General features: G+C 41.8%; 1 protein-coding gene across 1 annotated transcript in view; it reads left to right on the top strand.

The window, feature by feature from the left end:
- The first annotated feature begins 456 nt into the window (after window positions 1-456).
- The window catches only part of ttc34 (tetratricopeptide repeat domain 34), a 76,915-nt gene continuing 50,734 nt past the window's right edge, over window positions 457-26,637 (top strand). Inside the window, exons 1-2 of the mRNA XM_043676071.2 lie at window positions 457-614; window positions 14,441-16,066. Coding sequence (XP_043532006.1) covers window positions 14,496-16,066 — 1,571 coding nt within the window. The 5' untranslated portion in view covers window positions 457-614; window positions 14,441-14,495. The remainder of the gene's footprint in view (window positions 615-14,440; window positions 16,067-26,637) is intronic.

Raw genomic sequence — 26,637 nt, 5'->3', positions numbered from 1 at the left:
GAAAACGCCTTCCTGTGTCCTGGTCAAAATGAATCCCTCAATCAACATCACTGAAACAAATTACTTGGTCATCATTGTTTATAAGATTTTAAAATATACCCAGTGGCTGCCATATTTCTAGATTGTAACTACATTTCAAAAGAATTTCATTGACTGCAAAGTGCTTTGGGTATCTGAACATTGTGAAAGGTGCTGTATTCATGCATTTTTTCCTTTACCAACAATAATAGTCGAGGAAATGGTTTGTTATTATGAATATAGAGGGTATGATCTTGACCCATTTGGATCTGATGACAGACTCAACTGGGCAATCAGGAGAGCCAGTGCCGCGTTGTGTTTATCTGCAACCGTGGCAACGGGAGGCACGTGATACTGAAATCGATCAGCTGGCTTGTTGCAATTATGTATCGGAACGAAAGGGGTTACAGCAAGGCAGGGGAAACCCCGAGAGGAAGACAGTTTACATCGGATTAGATTCGCAATTAAGGCATAAGATTGCATTTTTTTAAAAAAGTAAAGTTGCATACTACACTGCTACAAGTCTGAAAAGAAAAAGGCGGAACCTATTCTATTCGAGTTTGAGGAAATAGCTTCAGTTGATCTGCTCTAGAAAGGTGAGTGTTTATTAAGCTAAAACATTATCAGCAGCAGTTGGACTGCAGTAAATACACCGTTCAAAGGAAGGTGACTTCAAATTAAACAATGCTTTTATTCCTCAACTTGCATTTGTCACACTATTTACTAATCAAAAATTTAAGGGAAACCTGTTACCTGTTCTAACGAAATTATATGGTAGAGGAGGCTTGTAGTGTAGACGAGGGAGCAATAGGATAACAGGCAGGATATAACACTATTGGTGTTCACTGTAATTTAATGAATGTATTCCTTATTGTCAGGGTAGTGGTAATAAAGCCGGGCCTCCTTGATAAGTCCCACGTGATCCAGAGGTGTGTTAAAACATTTCTGAACAGTTTTTTTTAAAATCCTGCTTTATGGATAGTGGCTGTTTTGTTGGTCATTGAGTTGGAACTTTGAAAAATCCGACTTGTCCCTTTTTAAACTGATAAGGTTCTATTTAGTATAGACACATCTTGAGAGTAATAGTGCGCTTTAAGTTGCCCTGTGCTTAAGTATCTGACTGTTCCACAAGGTTAGAAAAGCTAGCAGGGCATTTTATTAACTAAATGCAAATATTTAAGCATGTCTAATTTGGTAAATATTTTATAAACTTTGCCCAAAAGCAACATAATGGGAGGTCAAAGCAGTAACTCTGGTTTCTCGCCCCCGGGCTGAGAGCCGGTCTCCTGTATTGATGCAGTTAAAAGCATGAATGCTGCTGCTGTAATTTGTGTAACAGTTTAAAAGATTTGCCAATCATATGACAACCATTCGGTGGTTACAAAGGGATTTTATGTTATTCCGTTGCGTGCTGCTTTTTTGTAAATACTCATTAAAATGGATGAACTGCAAAGTGGCTTCTGACTTGGAGCCAAATTGGAATCTCTCCTATTTGTGTGAATTGGGCCTATTTAATTAGCCCGGTTAGGTACTTCTACCACACAAGGGCCAAGGCGGCTTATAAAGAGTGTACTGTGCTCAACTTGAGTGTAAACTATTGAATTATATCAACGACATTCTGTCCTAGGTTAGAAAATGGACAGATGCACAGACGAGGATGAAGGGAGATTTGATGAAGGTCTTGATTTGTTATGCATATAAAAATAACCAGTCCCCAAATTCTTTCAATTAATCATTTCTTCTGAGCTATTCTCCTCCTTACACCGCTCCTTTCCAAACAAACCCTCCTGTCCGATCTTTGCCAAACCTTTTGTTCACCATCTTTCAGACTGCTGATTTTCAAGGGTCGCTGTAAAATGAACAAGGATGCAATTTCTTTCACACTGTTGTCGCAGTTGAGTTCGTTTTCGCGAATCTGCTTCTCCAAACTGAAGTGGGGGCGATTCTGGAGTGAATCTTTGACGTGCCCTAAAACAAAATTAGCTGATTTTAAAAAGCTTTCTGCGGGAACGTGTTATATTTACTTGAGGTAGGGCCGAAGATGACAGCGATTTTGAATTTCTGCAAAAAAAAATTAGAAATCTCCATCGAATAACAAGTTTTGAAAGTATCCCCACAACTCCATTTAATTTGCAGACGAGAAATAATATGGGCTGTTTGTTCAACAAACCACCTGTCTCTTGTAGAAATTGAATACTGTAGCGACGTCTTGGATGAGTTTCAGGTACTGAAGGGATTTGTACCTTTACACAACATGGGTTTATTGCGAAGAAAAGAGCGAAGAAACAAAATGCGGATAGATGGTGTTAACAGTAACTGAATTAGCGTTGCATACACCTGAGGGTCGAATTTTAGAATACACTATTCAAGTACAAAGATTTGCGTTCAATTGTCTGAATCTGAAGATATTAATTAACCCCTTTTACGGGTGGGGGAGTCATAAGCTTTAATGCTCAAGTTGTTACTTCGACATATTATTTTATGCAGTTAAATATTTGATCTCTGTGCCTTACACTGGGGATTGATCAAAGTTAGAAAGTAGTTAAATGGTGATGAAAACTGGTTTGTTATATGTTATTCGGGGTTCCACTTCAGGCTCTGAGAGGGGGGAACTGAATGAAATTAATATTAGTAAGAAAATGGTATTGGAGAAATTGTTGGGATTAAAGGCAAATAAACCCTCAGTCTGATAGTATACATCCCAAAGTACTTAAGGAAATGGCCCTAGAAATAATTGATACAATGGCGGTCAACTCTGGAACAGTTCCAATGTACTGGAAGGTAGCTAATGTAACCACTTTTATTTTGAAGGAGGTAGAGAGAAGAAAGGGAATTATAGAGCAATTAGCCTGATTTTGGTAGTGGGGCAAAACGCTAGAGGCTGTTATTTTACAAAAAGTCATAGCTCTTGGAAAAACGTGACAGAATCAAACAGAGACAGCATGGATTTAGAAAAAGGAAATTTGATACTTGACAAATCTCGAACTTTCCAAGGATGTAATTAGCAGAGTTGATGGTAAGCCAGTAGATGTAGCTTGCTTAGGCTTTCAGAAAGGCTTTAGTGAAGCACATGAGATTGGGGGTAATATACTGGCATGGATAGACAACTGGTTGGCAGACAGGAAACAGTAGAAGTAAGTGGATCTTTTTTAAGTGTGGAAGACAGTGAAGTGGTATATCACGTGGATCAGCGCCAGAATCCTAACTATTCACAATATATATTAATGATCTAGATGAGGGAACAAAATGTAATTTCTCCAAGTTTGTAGCTGACACAAATCTGGATGGGAGGGTGAACAGTGATGTGGATGCAGAAATGCTTTAGTATAATTTGGACGAGTTGAGCGAGTGGTTAAATGCATGGCAGAGGAAGTGCAATGTGGATAAATGAATTATCTATTATAGTAGCAAAAACAGAAAGGCAGATTATCATCTGAATGGTGATGGATTGGGAAAGGGAGGTACAAAGAGACCTGTTCATTCTCGTACATCATTTGCTGCAAGAAAGCATACAGGTGCAGCAGAAGGTAAAGAAGTCAAATGGTATGTTGGCCTTCAAAATGAGAGGATTTGAATACAATGGCAGGAATGACTTGCTGCAATTGTATATAGCCCTGGTGAGACCAGGGCTATATACAATTGCAGTTTTGTGCAGTTTTGATCTCCTTATCTGAAGAAGTGTTCTAGCTGCCCTGGTGAGACCACACCTGGAGTACTGTGTGCAGTTTTGATCTCCTTATCTGAAGAAGTGTTCTAGCTATATAGGGAGTGCACTAACAGTACAGGCAAGGACTGATTCGGGATAGTCAATGTGGCTTTGTGTGTGGGAAATCATGTCTCACAAACTTGATTGAATTTTTTTGAAGAAGTAATAAAGAAGATTGATGAGGGCAGAGCAGTAGATGTGACCTATATGGACTTCAGTGAGGCATTCGACAAGGTTCCCCATGGGAGACTGATTAGCAAGGTTAGATCTCATGGAATACAGGGAGAACTAGCCATTTGGATACAGAACTGGCTTGAAGGTAGAAAACAGAGGGTGGTGATGGATGGTTGTTTTTCAGACTGGAGGCCTGTGACCAGTGGAGTGCCACAAGGATCAGTACTGGGCCCTCTACTTTTTGTCATTTAAATAAATGATTTGGATGCGAGCATAAGAGGTACAGTTAGTAAGTTTGCAGATGACACCAAAATTGGAGGTGTAGTGGACAGCGAAGAAGGTTACCTCAGATTACAACAGGATCTGGACCAGATGGGCCAATGGACTGAAGTGGCAGATGGAGTTTAATTCAGATAAATGTGAGGTGCTGCATTTTGGGAAAGTAAATCTTCGCAGGACTTATACACTTAATGGTAAGGTCCTAGGGAGTGTTGCTGAACAAAGAGACCTTGGAGTGCAGGTACATAGCTCCTTGAAAGTGGAGTCACAGGTAGATAGGATAGTGAAGAAGGTGTTTGGTATGCAATCCTTTATTGGTCAGAGTATTGAGTACAGGAGTTGGGAGGTCATGTTGCAGCTATACAGGACATTGGTTAGGCCACTGTTAGAATATTGCGTGCAGTTCTGGTCTCCTTCCTATTGGAAAGATGTTGTGAAACTTGAAAGGGTTCAGAAAAGATTTACAAGGATGTTGACAGGGTTGGAGGATCTGAGCTATAGGGAGAGGCTGAACAGGCTGGGGCTGTTTTCCCTGGAGCATCAGAGACTGAGGGGTGACCTTATAGAGGTTTACAAACTTATGAGGGGCATGGATAGGATAAATAGACAAAGTCTTTTCCCTGGGGTCAGGAAGTCCAGAACTATATGTTATAGGTTTAGGGTGAGAGGGAAAAGATATAAAAGAGACCTAAAGGGCAACGTTTTCATGCAGAGAGTGGTACGTGTATGGAATGAGCTGCCAGAGGATGTAGTGGAGGCTAGTACAATTGCAACATTTAAGAGGCATTTGGATGGGTATATCAATAGGAAGGGTTTGGAGGGATATGGGCCGGCTGCTGGCAGGTGGGACTAGATTGGGTTGGGATATCTGGTCGGCATGGATGGGTTGGACCAAAAGGTCTGTTTCCATGCTGTACATCTTTATGACTCTACTGGACTGATTCCTGGGATGGAAGGACTGAAATATGATTACGATTATATTCAGTAGAGTTTAGAAGAATGAAGGAGGATTTCATAGAAACCTATAATATTACAGCGGGATTAGGCATGGTAAAACCAGGAGTCACAATTTAAGGATACTGGGTAGTCGTTTAGAATGGTTAAAGAGAAGTTTCTTCACCGAGGCTGAGCCTGTGAAATTCTCTGCCACAAAGTGGTTGGTCAAAGTTTGTGCGAAGATTTGTAGCTCGGGTGCTCGTTGTTGTGGTTCTGTTCGCCGAGCTGGGAATTTGTGTTGCAGACATTTCGTCCCCTGTCTAGGTGACATCCTCAGTGCTTGGGAGCCTCCTGTGAAGCGCTTCTGTGATGTTTCCTCCGGCATTTATAGTGGTTTGTCTCTGTCGCTTCCGGTTGTCAGTTCCTGCTGCAGTGGCCGTTATATTGGGTCCAGGTCGATGTGCTTGTTGATTGGCATTCATCCACTGATTCAATCAACAAGCACATCGACCTGGACCCAATATACCGACCACTGCAGCAGACAGCGGGAACTGACAATCGGAGCGGCAGATTCAAACCACTATAAATGCCGGAGGAAAGATCACAGAAGCGCTTCACAGGAGGCTCCCAAGCACTGAGGATGTCACCTAGACAGGGGACGAAACGTCTGCAACACAAATTCCCAACTCGGCGAACACAACCACAACACAAAGTGGTTGAAGCCAAAACATCTGATGCTTTCAAGGAGATATAGTTCTTGGGGCTAAAGGGATCAAAGGGTCTGGGGAGAAAGCAGGAACAGGGTACAGAGTTGGATCATGGCAGAGCAGGTTCAAAGGGCTGCATGGACTACTCCAATTTTAATGTTCTTTATTTGATCAGCCTGAAGGATGGAAAGCAGTAAACCACAGCAAAGCATTCTGGAAGTAGTGAAGACCTCAGTCTATGAAACTAGAGGTGAAACCTGCATGGCAATTACCATTTTCTTTTGAAAACCATGCTACTGAGAATTGTATTAATGCAATGGGGACATGAAGTGCATCACCATGATAAACATTGCATTGTTTTAGTTTCCTTATCTTCCCAAAGGGCTGCATATTTTCTGTGGGGTTGGGGTGGCTACAAAATAGTGCCCAACCATTTTGATGTCAGATATGTCATATGGTATGTCCACTCAGTACACTGAGCTGATGCTCAGGATGAAGTTACTGCCATTATTCCCCCTCTTTAAAAAAACAAATGTAGGAAACTACAGGGCCTAGTGTGGTTGAGGAAAGCCATTTATTGGTCTAATGAAAAAGGATTCTTGTAAGTTAACAAATAGCAACTAGTTACAGGCTATGTGCTAGTGATAGATTTTGTTAGAGACTTTGAGGACCAGTTTGTTTGGTCAAGATTCCAAGTTATTCAGCCCACCAGTCCAATGACCTCATCTTAGGTGGTACTTCTGACACTGACACTGATTTTTTTTCGTCATATACATTCCCTCATTATTTACACAACTGTATAACAATAACTAAATTTACCAATATCACATTTCCATCAGTTCCCTATGAAAACTTCTTCTTATTTTACAAATTCAAGGAATACAGAGTTATCTTCAGACTTGAGATCTGAGGTTTGGTGAAAGACTGTTGTCTCTGATATTGTTCCTAATAGTGTCTAAGACATACAGTTCACTTTGAGCTGGAGGATATTTAATCTCTTGGAATTCCTTCAAGGAAGGCACTCTTCCTGCCTCTTTCAGTGCCTGATTCCCTGAAACAGGCAATTTCTACCATGCGGTCTCTTGAAACATTGAGCATTGGTCATCTCTTTTCAATGACAACTTCTTTAGAATTGTGCACACATCATCTTGAACCTGTCAGCAATATTTTTCTTTCTCAGTCTGCTTATAAACTTTCTAATTCAACATGTTGATTGGCTTAGACTCTCTTTCCATTCAGTAATTTGCATTATTGGTGAAACCAACATGTTTGCTTTTTCAACTCTGCAATTTTAAGGACTTCTTGCAGCTTGGCATGATCTCTCTCAGTTGCTGCATATTCTTCCTGGGAAAACAATCAAATAATTTGCTTGAACATGTCCTATTTGAATCACATCTGACATCAGATTCAAATGTCATAGCCATTTGTTCACAAAGCTGTGTTGCACTCAGTTTCTTCAGTTATAGGTTTGTCAAATGGAGTATGCTGTTCATTGACTATCATATTGAAAACCTTACTAGCTCTTGCAGTCTGAGTACTCTACACTGTTAGTACCAATGTTTCCCACTCCCAGTCCATTAAAGTCACAGGTTCCCACCTCCTTTCTTGTGCCAACGTTTTGTTTAGGCTACACGATGAGTCGAGGAAGACTTATGTAATATTCCGCCAGCTGTCCTATGACCATTTCTTGATTGGCTGTTCCATAACTTTACATTATTTAACTTGATTTATTTGATGATTAAGGACAAGGTATGTTTCCTACTCAAATAAGAATTCTTGACTATGAAGTATTTATAAGTTCTCTACCATTTGATATCCACTAGAGACTTGCTTGTAGCATACCATTTAATCTTGAATATGACGTAATTGCATTTTGATTGTAAGCAGTGTTTTCTTAACTGTTGCTCGCAATCTGACTTGTCTCACTCACCATTTATCTACTTGCCAAAATGCAAGACCTGGATCCTCTAATTTTGAAAAGATAATTTTCAATTTTCTTCTGTTGCAGACTGTTCTACCTTATTAACCTCTGTGTGGATAGCTATTTGATTTCTTGCTTTTCTCAAACAATGTTCCACTTCTGCCCATTTTCTGAAAGCCCTATAGTGAAAAATAATTCACTTTTTAAATTGCTGACAGTACCTGATGCCTGTCATGGTCACTTTATTAGTTTTTCATATGTCATTTGTGATTTTTATCTTAACAATAAAGTGGAATTTGCTGATCTCCTACATCATGGTCATTCTTCTCTTGGGATTGTCTTTAGAGTCCGAGAGATGTGCAGCACGGACACTTCAGTCTAACTTGTCCATGCCGACCAAATATTCTAACCTAATCTAGTCCCATTTCCCAGCACTTGGTCCATATCTCTCTAAACTTTTCCTATTCATATATCCATCCAAATGCTTTTTAAATGCTGTAATTTTACCAGCGTCCATATACGTACCACCCTCTGTGAAAACATTGTCCCTTAAGCCCATTTTATATCTTTCTCCTCTCACACTAAACCCTCTAGTTTTGGACTCCCCCATCCTAGGGAATAGGCATTGTCTATTTGTCCTATCCATGATTTTATAAATGTCTATAAGGTCAGCCTCCAATACTCCTCCAAGGAAAACAGCCACAGTGTATTTAACCTCTCCCTGTAGCTCAAGTTCTCCAACCCTGGCAATATCGTTGTAAATAATTTCTGAACTTTTTCAAGTTTCACAACATTCTTCTGATAGGATGGAGACCAGAATTGCATGCAATATTCCAAAGTGGCCTAACCAATGTCCTGTACAGCTGCAATATGACCTCCCAACTCCTATACTCAATTCTCTGACCAATAAAAGAAGCATACCAAACACCACCTTCACTATCCTATCTACCTGTGACTCTATTTCAAGGAGGAACTATTATTGACCATCTGAATGACTTTCTCTAGTCAAGTCTTCTTTGGAGGGGACTATGACAAATTTGACAGAATCATCAGCAACTCCTAAACAATTTTCTCTATGAACATAATCTTAGTCACCATAGTTACAGTTCTCCATTTATCTGTAAAGATTTTTAATGAAAACACCCTTCAATTCCACTAAATCCTGAATTCTTGTATAAAATATTTGCTCTTTCCAGCATTTTATTTTAGTTCATAGATTGAAATAATTGTCAAAGGCTTTTTGTGACTCTTCATAGATACCTGTTGCTGTTTTTAATTCATGGTGAGGTATGACATCAATAAGACTCCCAACTGTGTATAGCATTGAATTTATTTGTTCTGCTTCTGATTTATCTTTATAATTTAGTAGCTGTTCCAGATCTCAATTTTTTTTTCTCCCTACCATGTCCAATTCTGTTTTATTTGGCCCATGCCTGAAATTGTCTTGTCAACACTATTTCTGATGTTAAATCCAGTTCTAAATATTAATAACAAGTTACAGGTTACCTTGATATTGATGTTATTAAACATTTTGAAGAAAAACTAGATATTTGGTCTCCCTCATTTTGACAACAATGTTCTGCTCATATCACCTCTTCATAATGAGTGGAGCTTCTGACCCTGTATGAGTCTGAAATTGTTAATACCATATAAGAAGTGTAGTTTGCCAAATTACATTAAAAGATGCCCGATCCACTGCTTTATGGAGATGTTTATCCAATGCTAATTTTGAAGAACAAGTTCGCTGGGTAATAGTCAAGGAAAGCATCAAGCAAATAAATATACCTTGTTTTATGCACTCCCTACCCCCAAAAAGTTTTCATTGACTTTTCAAAATGATGTTCATTCCAGTTATTTTGTGATGGTGATGGTAACAACCCAAATTTTCTTTCAATGAATGACTGTATGACGCAACTGACCTGGAATTGTTCCCAGTCTTATCACTAATAAGTTGTAATTTTAGAATTTAATGTGCTTGACCACATTATAAATGCATCCTCAGTGGCCATTGAGTCCTGGCTGGAACCTGAACAGAGATTTTCTGGCTTAGAAGTCAGGATACTACCCAATACACCTCAAGATGTTTCACAGTTGAATAGATTAGGATATTCACTTTTTTATCTCTTCTATAATTAGCAATCATTGAGCAACATTTTGGAGACCTGCTGAATGTAAGAGCATGCTTCAGGTCCTGAGGGCATGCTATTGGAAAAGAAAATGTTTAAACAGATTTTTAAACTAGCTGGCCACCAGGGAGTTAAGGTTCTCTTGAACTACATCATTAGCTAGGTTCTCTTTGGGTCTTCAAATATAATAAATACATTAGCAGGGGCACTGTCTTTACAAAACATTTGGTATGCTTGCATTTTAATTGGAGGTAGAAAATAAGTGGAAGAGATCTGTGTAAGCTTCAGCCTAACAGCAAGAACTTAAACTGAGTGGTGCAGAAAGAATGTATGACAAACTCTGAGATGTTGACAATGTGAACACTTTTTTTTTGGCTATTCCTTGCTGAACTCATTAAATGCCTTTTTTCATAAATATAGTTACACATTCATTTCTTTAAATGAGCAAATATTATAATGTCAGTGTAACTTTTTTTTAATGATTTCAAGCATCTGGCTCATTTCTTACTCGTTAAGATTTTTCCAAATTGTATTGCTTCACTACCATGGCTACAAATGTCAGTGATAGTATGTTAATACTCTACACATTAATGAATCATAGTGTTACTTTCACGAGGATATCTTGTCTTTTATTGGAGAACATTTTTTACCTTTTCAAAGGAGGGGACTGGTGTGGATGAATCACGAGCAAAATTTTGTTTTGCTCATGTCTAATTGTCCTTCAGAACTTCTTGTGAGCCACACTCTTAAATGTCTGCAATCCAAGTGGTGTAGTTAAGCCTACAAAACTGGGGGGAAGTTTGATCCAGCAACCATAAAGGAATACCATCATGTTTCAAGTTAAGTTGGAGTGTGACTTGAAGGTGGTGATAATGGTGCTTGCACTGTCCTCAACTTTCTAGGCAGTACACACCATGATTTGGATATTGCATATGACATGCACTACCACTACTGTATATGCATGGGGTGCTAATTGAGTAGAGGTGGGACTATTACAAATCGGATGGTCGCTACCTGGGCAGGACTGAACCGATGTCCTTGGGAGTGCTTTTGCTAACGCTATTGGGGAGGCTATAACTAATGTGGCAGACGGATGGGAACCAAATGAGGTGGTTAGTGGACAGTAAAGAGGTAATAACTAAAGCCTGTAAGGAGCTAGACAATGAAGTCAGTGACTAAGGGGAAGAGTAGGCAGGGAGCAGAAGATGAACGCAGAGGGACAGTGTTCAAGTGGAGATTTGAGACGGCCCAGGGAATCCCTTGTGGACTCAGACCTGTAAGCCTCTCTCTCTTGGTTTGTCCCAGAGATTGTACACTTTGGAAATGTGAAATAAAAACCTCTTACAGACAGTTTAGTTTAGTTTTAGTCATCCCTTTTTATGCATTAATAGTATCACTATTACAACATAACACTGATACCTATAAGCTAAACTAACTAGGTTCTAATAACTTAGGAGAGTAGGGTACCAGCTGTTCAAGTGCCCCAGTAGGCTACTCCAATGTACTGATATAAAGTGGCTTCCTTTACACAAAAGTTTACAAAAACATTTCATGTTCTTAATTAGACAGATAATTATTGAAAGATAATAATTCGTAAGGAAGAAAAGTTAATTGGTACATCTATGTGCGCTTGACTGATCACTCCTACAGGCCTTGAGCTATCCATCAGGTCGGAGAAACAAATCCAGCTGACTTAGGCATCTGCTGGCGACATAAGTTCCTTTAAAGAAGTACTAGTCGAAATTAAGTAGGAGATGTCATAAGGTAACTTTACACAGCTCGCATGTCTGATATCATTGTTTTACGAAATGGCTTCTTAGCAAGGAGCAAACCTTTAACCATAAAATGGCTTCCTGACAGATTGTGTCAGAATCTCTTCAATGTTAGGTTTAGAATAATTTTAAGCTGGGAACAGATTCTTGCTTTTTATCTTAAGCACAGAATCATTCTGTACCTGAGGCTGAAATGTTACTGCAAGGTTGTATTTAAAATGATTAATTAGTCTCAAATTAAACTTTTTAATTTCAATTTTATGTTTCAAATTTAAATAAGACATAAGATCTGACGAGTTACAGTTGACAGTGGGGCGGCCTGTAGAGTCTGCTGCAAGAACAGCAAGTAAGTTAAGGCTTCATCAATATTACCTTTTAACAGAGTTTGTATTTAATAACTGGTAATGGCTACTCAATATCATCATAAAGTCCCATAATGCAATTAAATTCAATCCATAGCAGCTAAGCACTAAGAGTTAATTTTCTGCAGCCTCCAATGGCCTTGGCACTAAAATGGTCTCTCTCTAATGTCCTTTTGAACCCTCAAGTCAAGGTTTTGTAACAGCAAAGATTTTTTTGTGTCTGCCCTGCTTGCAAGGGGTAAAAAGAATCCATTATAATTAACAGCATCTGACCATTAATTACAAAGCTTTTGATAGTACCGAATTTCATTTCAGGGTCAGAATCAAACAGTCATTAATTTCATAAGGGAATGGCTGTGAATGTTATCAATTGGTGTCCTGTTCACACAGAATCACTGATGCTAAGGCATCCTGTTATCACTTAGTGAGCCCAGCTGTCCCAATCTTCTGCATTCCTTAAGTTTCCCCCTTTTTCTGAGCCTTCCTGCCTAAGTTTGTTTTATTATTCAGCATTACAGTTTAGTCTAAATGTTTAAAGACAAGTTTTAAGGCTATAGACTTTCTCAAGAGGTGGTCTGAGGTGCGCTTGTTTTAATGGGTAGTAGGTAAAGCAGATGAACTTAGAGCTTGGATTAGTACCTGGGAGTGTGATGTTATTGCTATTGCTGAGACTTGGCTGAGGGAAAGGCAAGATTGGCAACTAAATATCCCAGGATATAGATGCTTCAGGTGGGATAGAGAGGGAGGTGAAAGGGGTGGACGAGTTGCATTACTGGTCAAACAGGATATCACCACTATCCTTAAGAAGGGCACTATGGAGGACTGAAGCAGTGAGGCAATATGTACAGAGTTCAGAAATAGGAACGGTGTGGTAACAATGTTGGGACTGTACTACAAGCCTCCCAAAACAGAGGCGCAATTTTGTAGACAGATTATGAAAAGATATCGGACCAACAGGTGGTGGTGAGAGATTTTAATTTTCCCAACATTGACTCGGATTCACTTAGTGTTAGAGGTTTAGATGGAGCAGAATTTATAAAGAGCATCCAGGAGGGTTTTATAGAACAATATGTAAATAGTCTAATTCAGGAAGGGGTCATACCAGACCTGGTTGAAGTTTCAGTAGGGAAATACTTTGGGAATAGTGATCACAATTCGAAAGTTTTAGAATACTCGTGGACAAAGATGAGTGTGGTCCTAAAGGTAAACTGTTGAATTGAATTAGGCCAACGAGAGCAAAATTTGGCAGGAACTGTGGGCTGTGGATTGGGGAGCACCTGTTTGAGGGTAAATCCACATTTGATATGTGGGAGGCTTTGAAAGAGAGATTGATTGGAGTCCAGGACAGATATGTCCCTGTGAAAATGAGGGTTAGAAATGCCAAGATTAGGAAACTATGGATGTTAGGTGAAATTATGACATATGTATTCTTCCTTTTTCCTCTTACCTAAGATTTAGATGACTGAAAACAGACAAAGCTTTGGAAAAATATTGGGAAAGTAGGACTAATCAAACTAATTAAGAGGGCTCCAAGGGGTCATGAAATATCTTTCGCAAACAGGGTTAAGGAAAATCCTTAACCCTTAACCAAGAGGGTAACTAGAGAAAGGATTGGCCTACTCAAGGACAAAGTAGGGAATTAATGCGTGGAGTCAGAAAATGGATGAGATCCTTTAGTACTCTTTGCTTTGATATTTCATGAGGAGAGGGACATGATGGATGTTGAGGTTACAGATAGATGTTTGATTACTTATGGTAAAGTCAGCATAAGGAGGGAGGAAGTGTGGATATTCTAAAAGGCATTAAGATGGACAAGTCCCCAGGTCTGGATGGGATCTGATGTAAATTCTAACTTTTGAGCTTCTACTTTTTGCACTTTCATTGAATAGCTAAGCTTGCCCTTGTAAAAATCATCACCAAATGTCCAGTTTCTCATTCCCAACAGTGCTCTAATCGTCAGAACTGTCTTGAATTACTTCCTCCTCTCAAATTTTGAAATCAAATGTTCACTTCAAATGTTCCCTTCTTTGTCCGATATCCAACACCTGTGCAACCTTCTTTTAAATCAACTTTTCTTTCCTTCCTGGTGGTGGAAAGTGATTAAAAATTTGTTCACCTGTTGTCTTTCACTGTGTGTCACATCCGCGCATACACATCATAGAAAAAATAAATAAGCCAACTCGTTCTGTCGTTGGGTTTCTGGTATTCTTGGCTTGGTGTGATGCACTATGGGCTTGTACGAATGGTCAGTTCATGTGCGGGCCAGGAAACTGACAGGAACGTGTGGGAAGTCAGTTTTATACTTCAAACTTAGAGTTTGATGGTGAGTCAGGTGGTAAAACTTGTGTTATATCCGGTCCCCGTCAGATTAAAATTGCTTTGTCGCGATAGCTCTGAGTCGGTCTAATCCGCAAATTTTGCATTTCTCGTTTTTCCTAGGTTTGGTTTCATCTGCACGTATGTAAATCCCTGGCATGCTGGTTTGGTGTTGGTGATGTCTGAAGAGGAGCTACCCGCCTGGCTCTGCACCAAAGGGGACCAGTACCTGGCCAGTGGCTCTCTGTCCGATGCCGCCGCCTGTTACACCTCCGCTTTCATCCTGAGCGCCGAGGCAACCGTGCAGCATGTCAAGTCCTTGGGGGAACCGGGGCTGGGTGACCTGTTGACAGTGTTGGAAAGCTGGTGCGCCAGCCAGAGCTGGGTGCCAAGCCAGGGCGGAGGAGGAGGTGGCACCGGCAGTGAGCTTGCAGTCGAGGCCCCCGTCAGCGCCAGAGTGGCCGCCATCTTCCTGTCGGCGCTGAGCCCGGGCAACCTGACGGCGTCGGTGCTGAAGATGGACATGCTGCTGAGGAGTGGGCGGCACCAGGAGGCAGTGAGCCACTGTAATGCCCTGCTCAACGCCCACCCGAGCCACTCGCTGGCATTGCTGCTGACCAGGGCCCTGGCCTGGATCCTGTCCGAGCGGCACTCGGCCAATGGCGTGATGGACTACATGCAGGCGTTCGGCAAGCGGCGGGAAGAGACCGTGGCATTCGTCGTCCACCGCCAGAAGAGGGACTTGCCGCAGATTGTTCGCGCCTTCGCCCGTTACCTCTCGCTGCACGAAGGGAGGCCTCAGCAGCAGCAAGATGGCCGCGGCGCCGAGCTGCTCGCCGATTGCCGCCGTTTCCTCGAGCTCGTGGTGCCTCGAGAAGTTGGCGCGCGCCCCTTCGAAAAGCGGCGGTTGGAGGAAAGCGTGGGAATCCCAGAGCTTGCGCCGCCCATGACCGTTGACGGGATGACGCCCGAAGAGGAGAAGGAGGCCCTTACCACCAGGGGCGACCCAGACTGGGAACTGGTTCACGACTTGACGTCGGCCCTCGGCAGCGGAGCCTCACGGCAGCCCCGGGCACCACACGGAGTGCTGGAGCTGGCCAAGCATTTTGTCGAGGCCCGCTTCTCCGAGTACAGGCAGGCGGTGTGCCACCGCCCCGACCTGCGATCCGACGGCGGAGCCGAGCTCCTGCGTCCCGCCCTCCGAGCGCTCCGGCTGTTGGCTGGCGTGGAGCCAGAGGCCAGGCGGGAGTGGGAGATACGGCTGGCCGACTGCATGCTCCTCTGCGGGGATGTGCAGGGCGCGCTGCGGCTGTGCCAGCGCCTGATTGCGGCCGACCCGACCAACTACCACAGCACCCTCCTCGTCCTCCGCGGGTTCTGCCACCTACACACCGGGGACTTGGCGCAGGCCCTCGAGGACTTCCAGTCCACCCTGGGGCACGGCCTGCCGCACCCTAGGAGCTGTGTCAAGGCCATGTGCGGCCGAGGCCTGGTGCGGATGTTATCCGGCAGCCCTTACCTGACGGCCCTGGACTATATCACCGCCAGCAGGCTGCGGCTGGACGAAGTGGCCCTCCTCGTGAAGTCCTATGTGCCCTGGAACCAGCGAGGCCTCCTCTACAAGGTGCTGCAGGAAGAAGCGCAGAAAATCCTTCAGAAGAAATCATCCAGCCCCTTGGGGGCCGCTGCTGCCATAAGGAAAAAGAGATGCGGGGAGCATGGAAGCCAAGGCTACCCTTTCAAGGAAGGGTACTGCTGTCTCTTAGTCAAAAGAATACTGTCTCTAAAGTTGTACCATCAAGTTGTATTTCTTTCTTGTTGGTGTGTCTGCATATACGTAGGACTTCTGCTGTAGAATACACACATGGCTCTGAAGTGAGATGCCCATTGCTTTCATGCTGTGCGATTCCAATCAAAGAATCTAAAACATGGGGCCATAGTCTTCCCAATAAAAGAGCTCATCATTTAGGAAAGAGATGAAACAAAATTCCTTTGGGTGGCACAGTGATTAGTGCTGCTGCCTCACAGCGCCAAAGACCCGGGTTCAATTCCTGCCTCAGACGACTGTGTGGAGTTTGTACATTCTCCCCGTGTCTGCGTGGGTTTCCTCCGGGTGCTCCAGTTTCCTCCCACAGTCTACAAATGTGCAGGTTAGATGAATTGGTCATGCTGAATTGCCTGCAGTGTTAGGTGAAGGGGTAAATGTAGGGGAATGGGTCTGGGTGGGTTGCGCTTCAGTGGGTCGGTGTGGACTTGTTGGGCCGAAGGGCCTGTTTCCACACTGTAAGTAATCTAATCTAATCTACTTCACTCCATAAGGGTTTGTACCTTTTTGGAAGTTATCGATTCATCTTCAAAAACTTCAACAGCTGGATGGACTTTTTGTTTGAATTCCCAGCAAATCCAAGGGAGGGATTGAGGAGGCAGGTAGGAGAGTGGAGTTGAACCCCCCCAAAATCAGCCTTGTACGGAAAGAATGGGCTAAATGATCTGCAGCTCCAGTTTCTTTCGTCTGGGTCTGTTGTAAATTAATTCATAGAAATTTGACTAGTCAGCAGCTTTTTCAGAGCTGAAAATTTGTTGCTGCAGCAGGTCAGGCAGCATCCAAGGATCAGGAGAATCGACGTTTCGGGGCATGAGCCCTTCTTCAGGAATCCTGCTCCTTGAATGCTGCCTGATCTGCTGCGCTTTTCCAGCAACACATTTTCAGCTCTGCTCTCCAGCATCTGCAGTCTTCACTTTTTCCCAGCAGCTTTTTCACACAGTGAAAGATAACAGGTGTACAAATCTCTAATTCATTTCCACCACCAGGAAGGAAGGAAACATCCGAGTAGTCAGTGACAATAGTGTCCTTCTTAGAGGGTAATGCTGCGTGATCAAACAGTGAAGTGGTGGGTAGGGATTTGATCAAAATAGAATTGGAGGGAGAAATAATATACTCCACTCTCTGCGGTGCCCACCTATCCCCGAGCAGCTCAAGGGTGTTGGTGGACACCGCATGCTCTTTCTTCAAAGGCACCTGGACTTGAACGTAACCATGGAAGAGGAGCAGGCAATCAGCCTTAACGACTCCCTCTACAGTCCACTGCCTGGACCAGTTTGGCCAGGGCCACGAGCATAGTCAGCAGCTGTTATTTTACTAAAGGATGATTAGATGGTGGATGTGTCAGACCTGTGGTCTCCAACTTGTAGATCGTGATTGACTGGTTGATCACTGATTTTCTGACAATTGATCTTCTCACTCATGTGTTCCTTTTGCTTTGTACGTGTTGATTGTCATGCCATGCATGACATCTACTTCCTGACACTGCACAACTACAGAAAAATATGATGCAACAAGCTGGCATGCATTCATTGCAGCATAAAGTAATTATTTTTGTGATGGAAATACAAACAAAAGGAATCCATGTGTGAAGCCTGGATGTTACAGTACTAGAAATATCAGAGGTTATCTAGTTTGCTGTGTCCATGCAGATTCTCTGCAGAGCAACTCCAGTCTATCCTTCAATTCTTCAGCTGGTTGTCTAATGGGTCTATATAGGGTGAAGGAAAATTAAGGGGAACACTACCGCACTTCCTATATCCTAGCAAAGCAAGCTGACCGACAGCCCTGAAAGCAAATAGAGACGACAAAAATGACTTCCCATGTCCCCACTCTTGAAAGCAGCCAGCTATGTTCTGGATGTTCCAGAAGCATGGATCCAGAGGCCTACCTGCAGTGTGACCAATGACGGAGGGATGTCACAAATTACAAGATGATGCATTTTTAATTCATTTGTGGGATATGGGCATTGCAGGCTGGCCAGCATTTACTGCCTGTTCCTAGTTGTCTTTGAGAAAATGGTGGTGAGCTCTGTCTTGAACTGATGTTGTCCAGTATTGTTAGGGAGGAATTCCAGGATTTTGACTTGAAGACATTTAAAGGAATGATGATCCATTTGGAATGGTTAGTGGCTTGGAGAGAAGTTTGCAGGTGTTGGTGTTACTATGTGTCTGCTGCCCTGCTGCCCTGAGTTTGGAGGGTGCTATCTAAGGATCTTGAGTGAATTTCAGCAGTGCATCGGGTAAATGGTAACAAACTGCTGCTGCTGACTGTTGGTAGTGGAGGGAATGAATGTTTGTGAATTGTGGTGCTTATCAGTTAGGCTACTTTTTGTCCTGGATGATGTTACACTACTTGAACGTTATTGGAGCTGCACTCATCCAAGCATCACATGCTCCTGACTTGTAGCTTGTAAATGGTGGACAGGTACTAGGTGAAGAATGATGAACCTGGATCATATATTAAAAAAAGAAATGTAGAATTTCTGTGCAGAATGGGGAAAATGAATTTCTATTCACAACTGTAAAAGTTATGATTTTCTGCTATATATGTCACCTGAGTATATCGATAAAAGGAGGAATTTGTAATAATATTATATCACAACAATGTACCTAAATTCAAAGATCGTTTTCCCTCCTTTGACATACAAATACCCAACAGGAATTCTCTTTATAAATGTGGCAACAAAAGGAAAGGCCTGCACTGAAGCACAATTTCACATTTACCATATCCTGACTAAGCATGAGAAATCATTCACAGATGGTGCAATAATTAAAGAAGCAATGACAGTGATCACTGATTCTTTATTTGACCTTTATAAAGGTTTACAAAATTATGAGGGGCATGGGTAGAGTAAATAGACAAAGTCTTTTCCCTGGGGTTGGGGAGTCCAGAACTAGAGGGCATAGGTTTAGGGTGAAAGGGGAAAGATGTAAAAGAGACCTATGGGGCAACTTTTTCACACACAGGGTGGTACGTGTATGGAATGAGCTGCCAGAGGAAGTGCAACATTTAAGAGGCATCTGGATGGGTATATGAATAGGAAGGGTTTGGAGGGATATGGGCCGGGTGCTGGCAGGTGGGACTAGATTGGGTTGGGATATCTGGTTGGCATGGACGGGTTGTACCGAAGGGCCTGTTTCCATGCTGTACATCTCTATGATTCTATGACTTAAGAACAATGATGACTTAAGAACAAAGAAGTAGTAATAATGGCAACCACAGCATGTCACTTATTGTTTCCACAGTGGCATGCTGAATGGAATCTCTGTCCAGAGGTTTTACAGCAGCAATAGAAGGATCTGAAGGGCTATGCAGTTCAGTGAATCCATCAACATGACAAGCTGTCTGTTTGTTTTATGTTTGTGCATATGATCTTTAAGAACACAACAAAAAAATCATGATTTGGAGGTGCCAGTGTTGGACTGGGATGTACAAAGTTAAAAATCACACAACACAAGGTTATAGTCCAATAGGTTTATTTGGAAGCACTAGCTCTTGGAGAGCTGCTCCTTCATCAGGTGGTTGTGCCTGATGAAGGAGGAGCGCTTCAAAAGCTAGTGCTTCCAAACCTTGTGTGATTTTTAACGTTGTACAACAACAAAAAAAATCATCTCGCACATCACTCCTGAAGGAGTGAACAAGAGGTGAGGATATTCGCATTGAAATCAAAATGTATGTGCTTGAGGGAAAACTTCCTGATCAAGATACTGGCATTCATCATGAGTGATGGTGCACCAGCTATAGTTGGTGTAAATAGGGGCTTTGATGAATTTACCGGAAATGAACCTGATTTTCCCACTTGTCAATTACTGATGGACAATCCACCATGAGCATTGGACTTTGTTCATGCAGTGAAAATTGCTATTATGATTGTAAATTCAATTCAAGCAAGAGTCTTTCAACACTGTTTATTTAAGTCCTTATTTCAGTGCTACATTTAGATAACTATTCCTCCATATTAATTGGAATTAGTTAAGTCAAGGTAAGGTCCTGCAAATTTTTATTAGATCTGATGCCTAAAATTGGTACTTAAGTAAAGGAATGAAGTGTGCAGTGAGCTGTCAGACAATGTATGATTGCTCAGTTTCTGGTTCCTTGCAGACCAACATCAAAACTGAACAGGCTGAAGGAAAAAGTTAGAGGCTTAATATATAAAAGACCATAAGAAATCGGAGTGGAAGTAAGGCCGTTTGCCCCATCAAGTACACTCCACCATTCAATCATGGCTAATGGGCATTTCAACGCCACTTACCCGCACTTTCCCCATATTTCTTAATTCCTTGCATAATGAAGAATTTATCAATCTCTGCCTTGAAGACATTTAATGTCCCAGCCTCCACCACGCTCCGTGGCAGTGAATTCCACAGGTCCACCACTCTCTGGCTGAAGAAATGTCTCCTCACTTCCATTTTAAATTGAGCCCCTCTAATTCTGAAGTTGTGTCCATGAGTCCTAGTATCCCAGCCTCACGGAAACAATTTATGTGTCCACCCTTTCTAAGCCATGCATTATCTTGTAAGTTTCTATTCGATCTCCGCTCAACCTTCTGAACTCCTAACGAATACAATCCCAAGATCCTCACTCTTTATCGTATGTTAGGCCTACCATTCCAGGGATCATCCGTGTGAATCTCCGTTGGCCACGCTCCAGTGCCAGTATACCCTTCCTGACGTGTGAGGCCCAAAACTGGACACCGTATTCTAAATGGGGCCAAACCAGAGCTTTATAAAGTCCCAATGGCGCCTCACTGCTTTTACATTCCAACCCTCTTGAAATAAATGACATTACATTTGCTTTCTTAACCATGGACTCAGCCTGCAAGTCAACCTTTAGAGAATCTTGTACTAGCACTCCTGGATCCCTTTTAATTTGTCTTTATGAATTTTCTCACCGTTTATAAAATAGTCCTTACCTGTTCTTTTTTATCAAAGTGCAAGACCTCACATTTGCTCACATTGAATTTCATCAGCTGTTTCTTGGACCATTCTCCTAAACTGTCTAAATCTTTCTGTAGCCTTCCCACCTCCTCAGAACTACCTGCGTGTCCACCTAACTTTGTATCATTGGTGAACTTTGCCAGAATGCCCCCAGTCTCTTCATCCAGATCATTTATATATAAAAGTGAACAGCTGGGGCATCAACACTAAATCCTGTGGGACACTACTTATCACTAGCTGCTATTTTGAAAAAGAACCTTTTATCCCAACTCTCTGCCTTCTGTCACATAGCCAATCCTCAATCCATGCCAGTAGCTCACCTCGAACACCATGAGCCCTAACTTTACTCAGCAGCCTACCATGAGGCATTTTATCAAAGGCCTTTTGGAAGTCTAGGTAGATAACATGGTCTAACCTACTTGTTTGTCAGGCATGACCTCTCCTTACTCAATTCATGCGGACTTGTTCTAATTCAACCCTGAACTTCCAAGAATTTAGAAATCTCATCCTTGACAATAGATTCCAGAATTTTACCTACAACTGAGGTTAGGCTAATCAGCCTATAATTTTCCATCCTTTGTCTTGATCCTTTCTTGAACAAAGGGGTTACAACAGCGATTTTCCAATCATCTGGAACTTTCCCTGGCTCCAGTGATTTCTGAAAGATTACAACCAATGCCTCTGCTATTTCTTCAGCTACCTCCCTTAGGACTGTAGGATGTAGCCCATCTGGGCCAGGCGATTTATCAGTTTTTAGACCTTTAGCTTATCAAGTACTTTCTCCTTTGTAATGGCCACTCATAGTCACTAATATACTCTCAGTTATCAATACATATAAATTGAAACTGAGATGATAGTCCTCCCAATTTAAACAAAAACACTACAACGCTTTCAGAGTCTAGATAAAATACTAGAAAAACTCAAACAAGATATAAAATGGTTCCATCTAGAAAATCTGTTTGCACATTTAAGTTTAGCAGGGGAGTTCAAAGGGTGATTTCAAGAATTTGATGGATTGGAACAAACTGATGTTTGACTCCAATCCATTCCTTCAAGTAAATATTGTTGGGTTAGCTACCAAAATCCACTAGGAGTTGGATTTGCAAAGCAGTGGATTTGATATGAGATAATTACTGTGCAAAACAATATTGAACTGAAAATGCAATCAGAGCGTCAGACTGAGGAAAAGCTTGCTTTGCCTCCACGTACCTCCAAGAGACAACATTCGTCAAAATGAAAATAATCAAATCCAAGCAATGTAGCGCTTCACAGTCATTTGAACTGCATATGACAAGCAGTCTCAAACTATAATGCAGACCTCCAGACAAAGGCAAATAATGTGCAACACTTGTAAGTGCACTGATTTGGTGAATAGAGCTCAACTTGAATCTATGTACTCGGTTTTAGAATGATAAAGCACTGCAAATAAACTTTGTTTCCTTAAAAGTAGATCCTGTGTTGCACTTAAATTTTAAAAAATGATCATGTGCTTAAAAAGGCTGGAGATCACTGCTTTACAGGGATCTTGGTCTTTCTTCCATCTTTGAAGACCTATCTTAGTAGATTTTAGTATAACTTGGACTGCAATGGAGTACATTGGTTGGTTGTCCAAATACAATTAGACTTCTAAACTGTGTGATTGTAAGCTGAAATGGGACTACCGATACAAAGAACAACAGAGCTCCATTTTGAATTAGCAACCTCTGCTTTGCACGAATGCTAATTAAAGTTTGTGAAGTGTCCTGGAGTCTGTTGCACTTAGGTTGAATTGTACTGGTTTCAGTATAACTCTTTTGGTTCAGGCTTTCACGTAAATGTATTTGAAGCTAATGCGAAAATATGTAGCTGTTCCTGCACACTTATCGTAACTTTGAATATTTACATCACTACAAGAATTCAGTTATTCTGATTTTTGGAGAGTTTAAGGTTAATTTGAATTTAGACTGTCATAGGGCTTGAATATTTGTGCTTAAGGTGTAATCCTGGAATATAATAGGTATTGTGTACAATGTGATTTATATTAAGTTTGTATTTTTGAATTATTGATATTTAGGTTTTGTGTGTATGAAGGGGTTAATGATTAACTTGTAAATATTTCTGTGCTATAGTGATTTGTTTTAAAACAAGTTGATAGATAAGTAACCTCAAGGAGTTTTTGCTTACATTAGGAGTTTACCACATGTAAGATAAATAATTGTGCATTCTGATTTCAGTCAGATAATTCTTTATTTTGGGTTTTTTAAACTTAGGCAAAGCTCCAATAATCTGGAGGGAGAAAAAGCTGTTTTGTTTCTGGCAGTTCAGAAATATTTGGGTGAAGATGAATGAGTAAAGAAGTGCTCCAAAGAGATGGTGTAGATAGAAAAATGGATTGCCTTCAGTTGGAGTTTAGTCGTAGCTCCAGACTAGGAGTGTTTGGATAAAACCTTGATTGTGTTATTTGAAGTTGAAACTCAAATATACGAATACCCCAGGGAAAGGTTTATCAGATTTTCCAGCCTGGGTGTTGAAGTCACAGTTAGATTAAATTTAATGAGATGTTAAGAAATGGAACTTTTGTCTGTTTTAAGTACTTTATTGATGGGGATTTTGGGTACAGTACAGGTGTATGAAATTAATGGGATTGCATGTTATCATTTGTTTTCAATTGTTTGTTATATTAAGTAATCTGGTTTAGTCTATTTTACCTGTTAACTTTACTGAGCAAAATAAATTGGTTTTTTTTGTTAAATCCAAATCTGTAACCTTGCATGCTTACCTTTTTTGAGGTACCACTTTGTTAAAGCTAATGAAAAAGATCATTCCGTATCTCAGTCTGCGATCTGACATATCCAGTAATAATATCAGATGGGACCATAATAGTGTGTAACTGGTCATGTTAGTTTTCAAAGATCAAAGTGTATCAATTGCAAAATAACTATGCTTTTTAGTGACATCACCTTTTATTGTACACCAGCCAGTGGAAATATTTCCACGTGCTTCACCTAAATTATTTAGTTACCTCTAGAATGTTTCAGCAATTCTGCACCAACATGCCACAGTAGCCTAGTGATTTATGAACTAAATGATCCAGAGTTTGAGGTCAGTTGCACTGTGACAATTTGAGAACTTGGATTTGATTTCGAGCTGGTAACTCGAACACTGTCACAGATAAAAATCAGACCCATTATAACATACCAACTTGTTCACTAATGCCATTCAGGAAGGCGAACTTGTTATTCCGGTGTGGCCTGAACTACATGTGACTCATGTCTCGCTTTGCATTGGTCAACTCTTTCTTACTTCCCTCAGAACAACAAATGAAACTTTGTTGTGACACATAACTGAAAAAATGTGTCAATGAATTGTAACAATGTGTTTTTGAGGATCAAGTCCAGAACTCTACTTTGTCTTCTCATTACGTGATCAGTGGTTCAATTGGTAGCACACTTGCCTCTCATTTAGCTCATGGGTTCAAGACCTTTCAAAAAATGTTTTTTTTAAATTTAATATACTTTTATAATCGCGTGTGTGGTACTGGAAAAGGCCTCATTTCTGATGAAGGGCTTATGCCCAAAACGTTGATTCTCCTGCTCCTCGGATACTGCCTGACCTGCTGTGCTTTTCCAACACCACACTCTCGACTCTGATCTCTAGCATCTGCAGTTCTCACTTTCTAATACTTTCCTAATCAACCTTTTCAGAGATATTATACAGCTTTGGAGCAGGTGGACTTGAACTTAGTGTCTCAGTCCAACAATAGGGATTGATTTCAGTGTTGTCACATGTATTGAGATACAGTGAAAAGTGGTGTTTTATATGCTATACAGGTAGATCATACCATACAAAGTGTGTCAGGGTAGCAGAACGGCATGCAGAATGCAGTTAGAACTGCAGAATAGGTGCAGAGAGTGAGAGATCAAAATTAACATTTGAGATGTCCGTTCAAAAATCTGATAACAGTGGAGAAGAAGCTGTTCTTAAATCTGTTCAAACATGTTTTCAAACTTCCTAATGTTCTGCCAGATGGACCTATACCTCTCACAATGTAAAGCTCACAGACCGAAGCTGATACACCTGCTCACTACTTAGGCAGTGTCACATTTTCTGAGGTGCCATCTTTCAGCAGAGGCCTTAAACTGAGACCACCTTCAACTTTCAAACGTGTGTTAGAAAAGTCTTGTGGCACTACTTTGAAGGAGAGAGGATTAGTTAGCCCCAGATGTCCAAGTTGGATAGTAATCATTTCCTGGAATCTGGACCAAAACAATACACAAATGTATTCCATGCTTCCCTGTTGGTCAGTACTATGCAAAGTGTACAGTTGGTATAAAGCTTTGACAGCTGGAGTCCAGGGAACATAGCATGTTTTTTTTTCCTTAATCACTCATGGGACATGAGTTTTGATGCCTGGCAGCATGAGGAGCCAGTGGCATTATAACTGAACTATTAATCCAGGGAGATGAAAGTGAGTACTGCAGATGCTGGAGATCAGAGTCAAGGTTAGAGAGTGGTGCTGGAAAAGCACAGCAGGTCAGGCAACATCCGAGGAGCAGGAAAATCGACGTTTCGGACAAAAGCCGTTCATCAGGAATGAGGCTGAGAATCTTTGGGGGTGGAGAGATAAATGGGAGGGGGGTGTAGGGCTGGGGGGAAGTTTGCTAAGAGTGCAATGGGTGGATGGAGGTGGGGGGGTGAAGGCGATAGGTCGGAGAGGAGAGGAGGGTGGAGTGGTTAGATAGGAAGGAAGATTGACAGATGAGACCGGTTATGAGGATGGTGCTAAGCTCGAAGGTTGAAACTGGGGTAAGGTTAGGGGAGGGGAAACGAGGAAACTGGTGAAGTCCACATTGATGCAATGGGGTTGAAAGGTCCTGGGGTAGGAGATGAAGCATTCTTCCTCCAGGCATCTGGTGGTAAGGGAGTGGCGATGGAGGAGGCCCAGGACCTGCATGTCCTCAGCAGAGTGGAAGGGGGAGTTCAAATATTCAGCCACGGGGCAATTTACTGTATCCGTTGCTCCTGATGCGGTCTCCCCTACACTGGGGAGACTGGACGCCTACTCACAGAGCGCTTCAGGGAACATCTCAGGTGCAGGTGTCCCAATCAACCCCACCGCCCCTTACCACCCAACGCGGAGGAAGAACGCCTCATCTTCTGCCTCAGGACCCTTCAACCCATTGGCATCAATGTGGACTTCACCAGTTTCCTCATTTCCCCTCCCCCACCTTACCCCAGTTCTAACCTTCCAGCTAAGCACAGTCCTCATGACCTTTCCCATCTGTCAATTGTCCTTCCCACCTATCTGTTCCACCCTCCTCTCTGACCTATCGCTTTCACCTCCACCCACCTATTGCACTCTCAGCTACCATCCCCGAGCCCCACCCCCCCTCCCATTTATCTCTCCACCTTGGAGGCTCCCAACCTTATTCCTGATGAAGGGCTTTAGCCGAAAATGTCGATTGTCCTGCTCCTCGGATGCTGCCTGACCTGCTGTGCTTTTCCAGCACCACTCTAATCTGGACTATTAATCCAGGGACCTTAGTGTTCTGGACACCTGGTTCAAATGCTGCTACAAA

This window comes from Chiloscyllium plagiosum, unplaced genomic scaffold (genome assembly GCF_037043375.1).
Source record: "Chiloscyllium plagiosum isolate Xiang-an unplaced genomic scaffold, Cpla_swu_hap1 HiC_scaffold_37, whole genome shotgun sequence".
Classification (NCBI taxonomy): domain Eukaryota; kingdom Metazoa; phylum Chordata; class Chondrichthyes; order Orectolobiformes; family Hemiscylliidae; genus Chiloscyllium; species Chiloscyllium plagiosum.
This window is presented reverse-complemented; position numbering and strand designations above follow the sequence as displayed.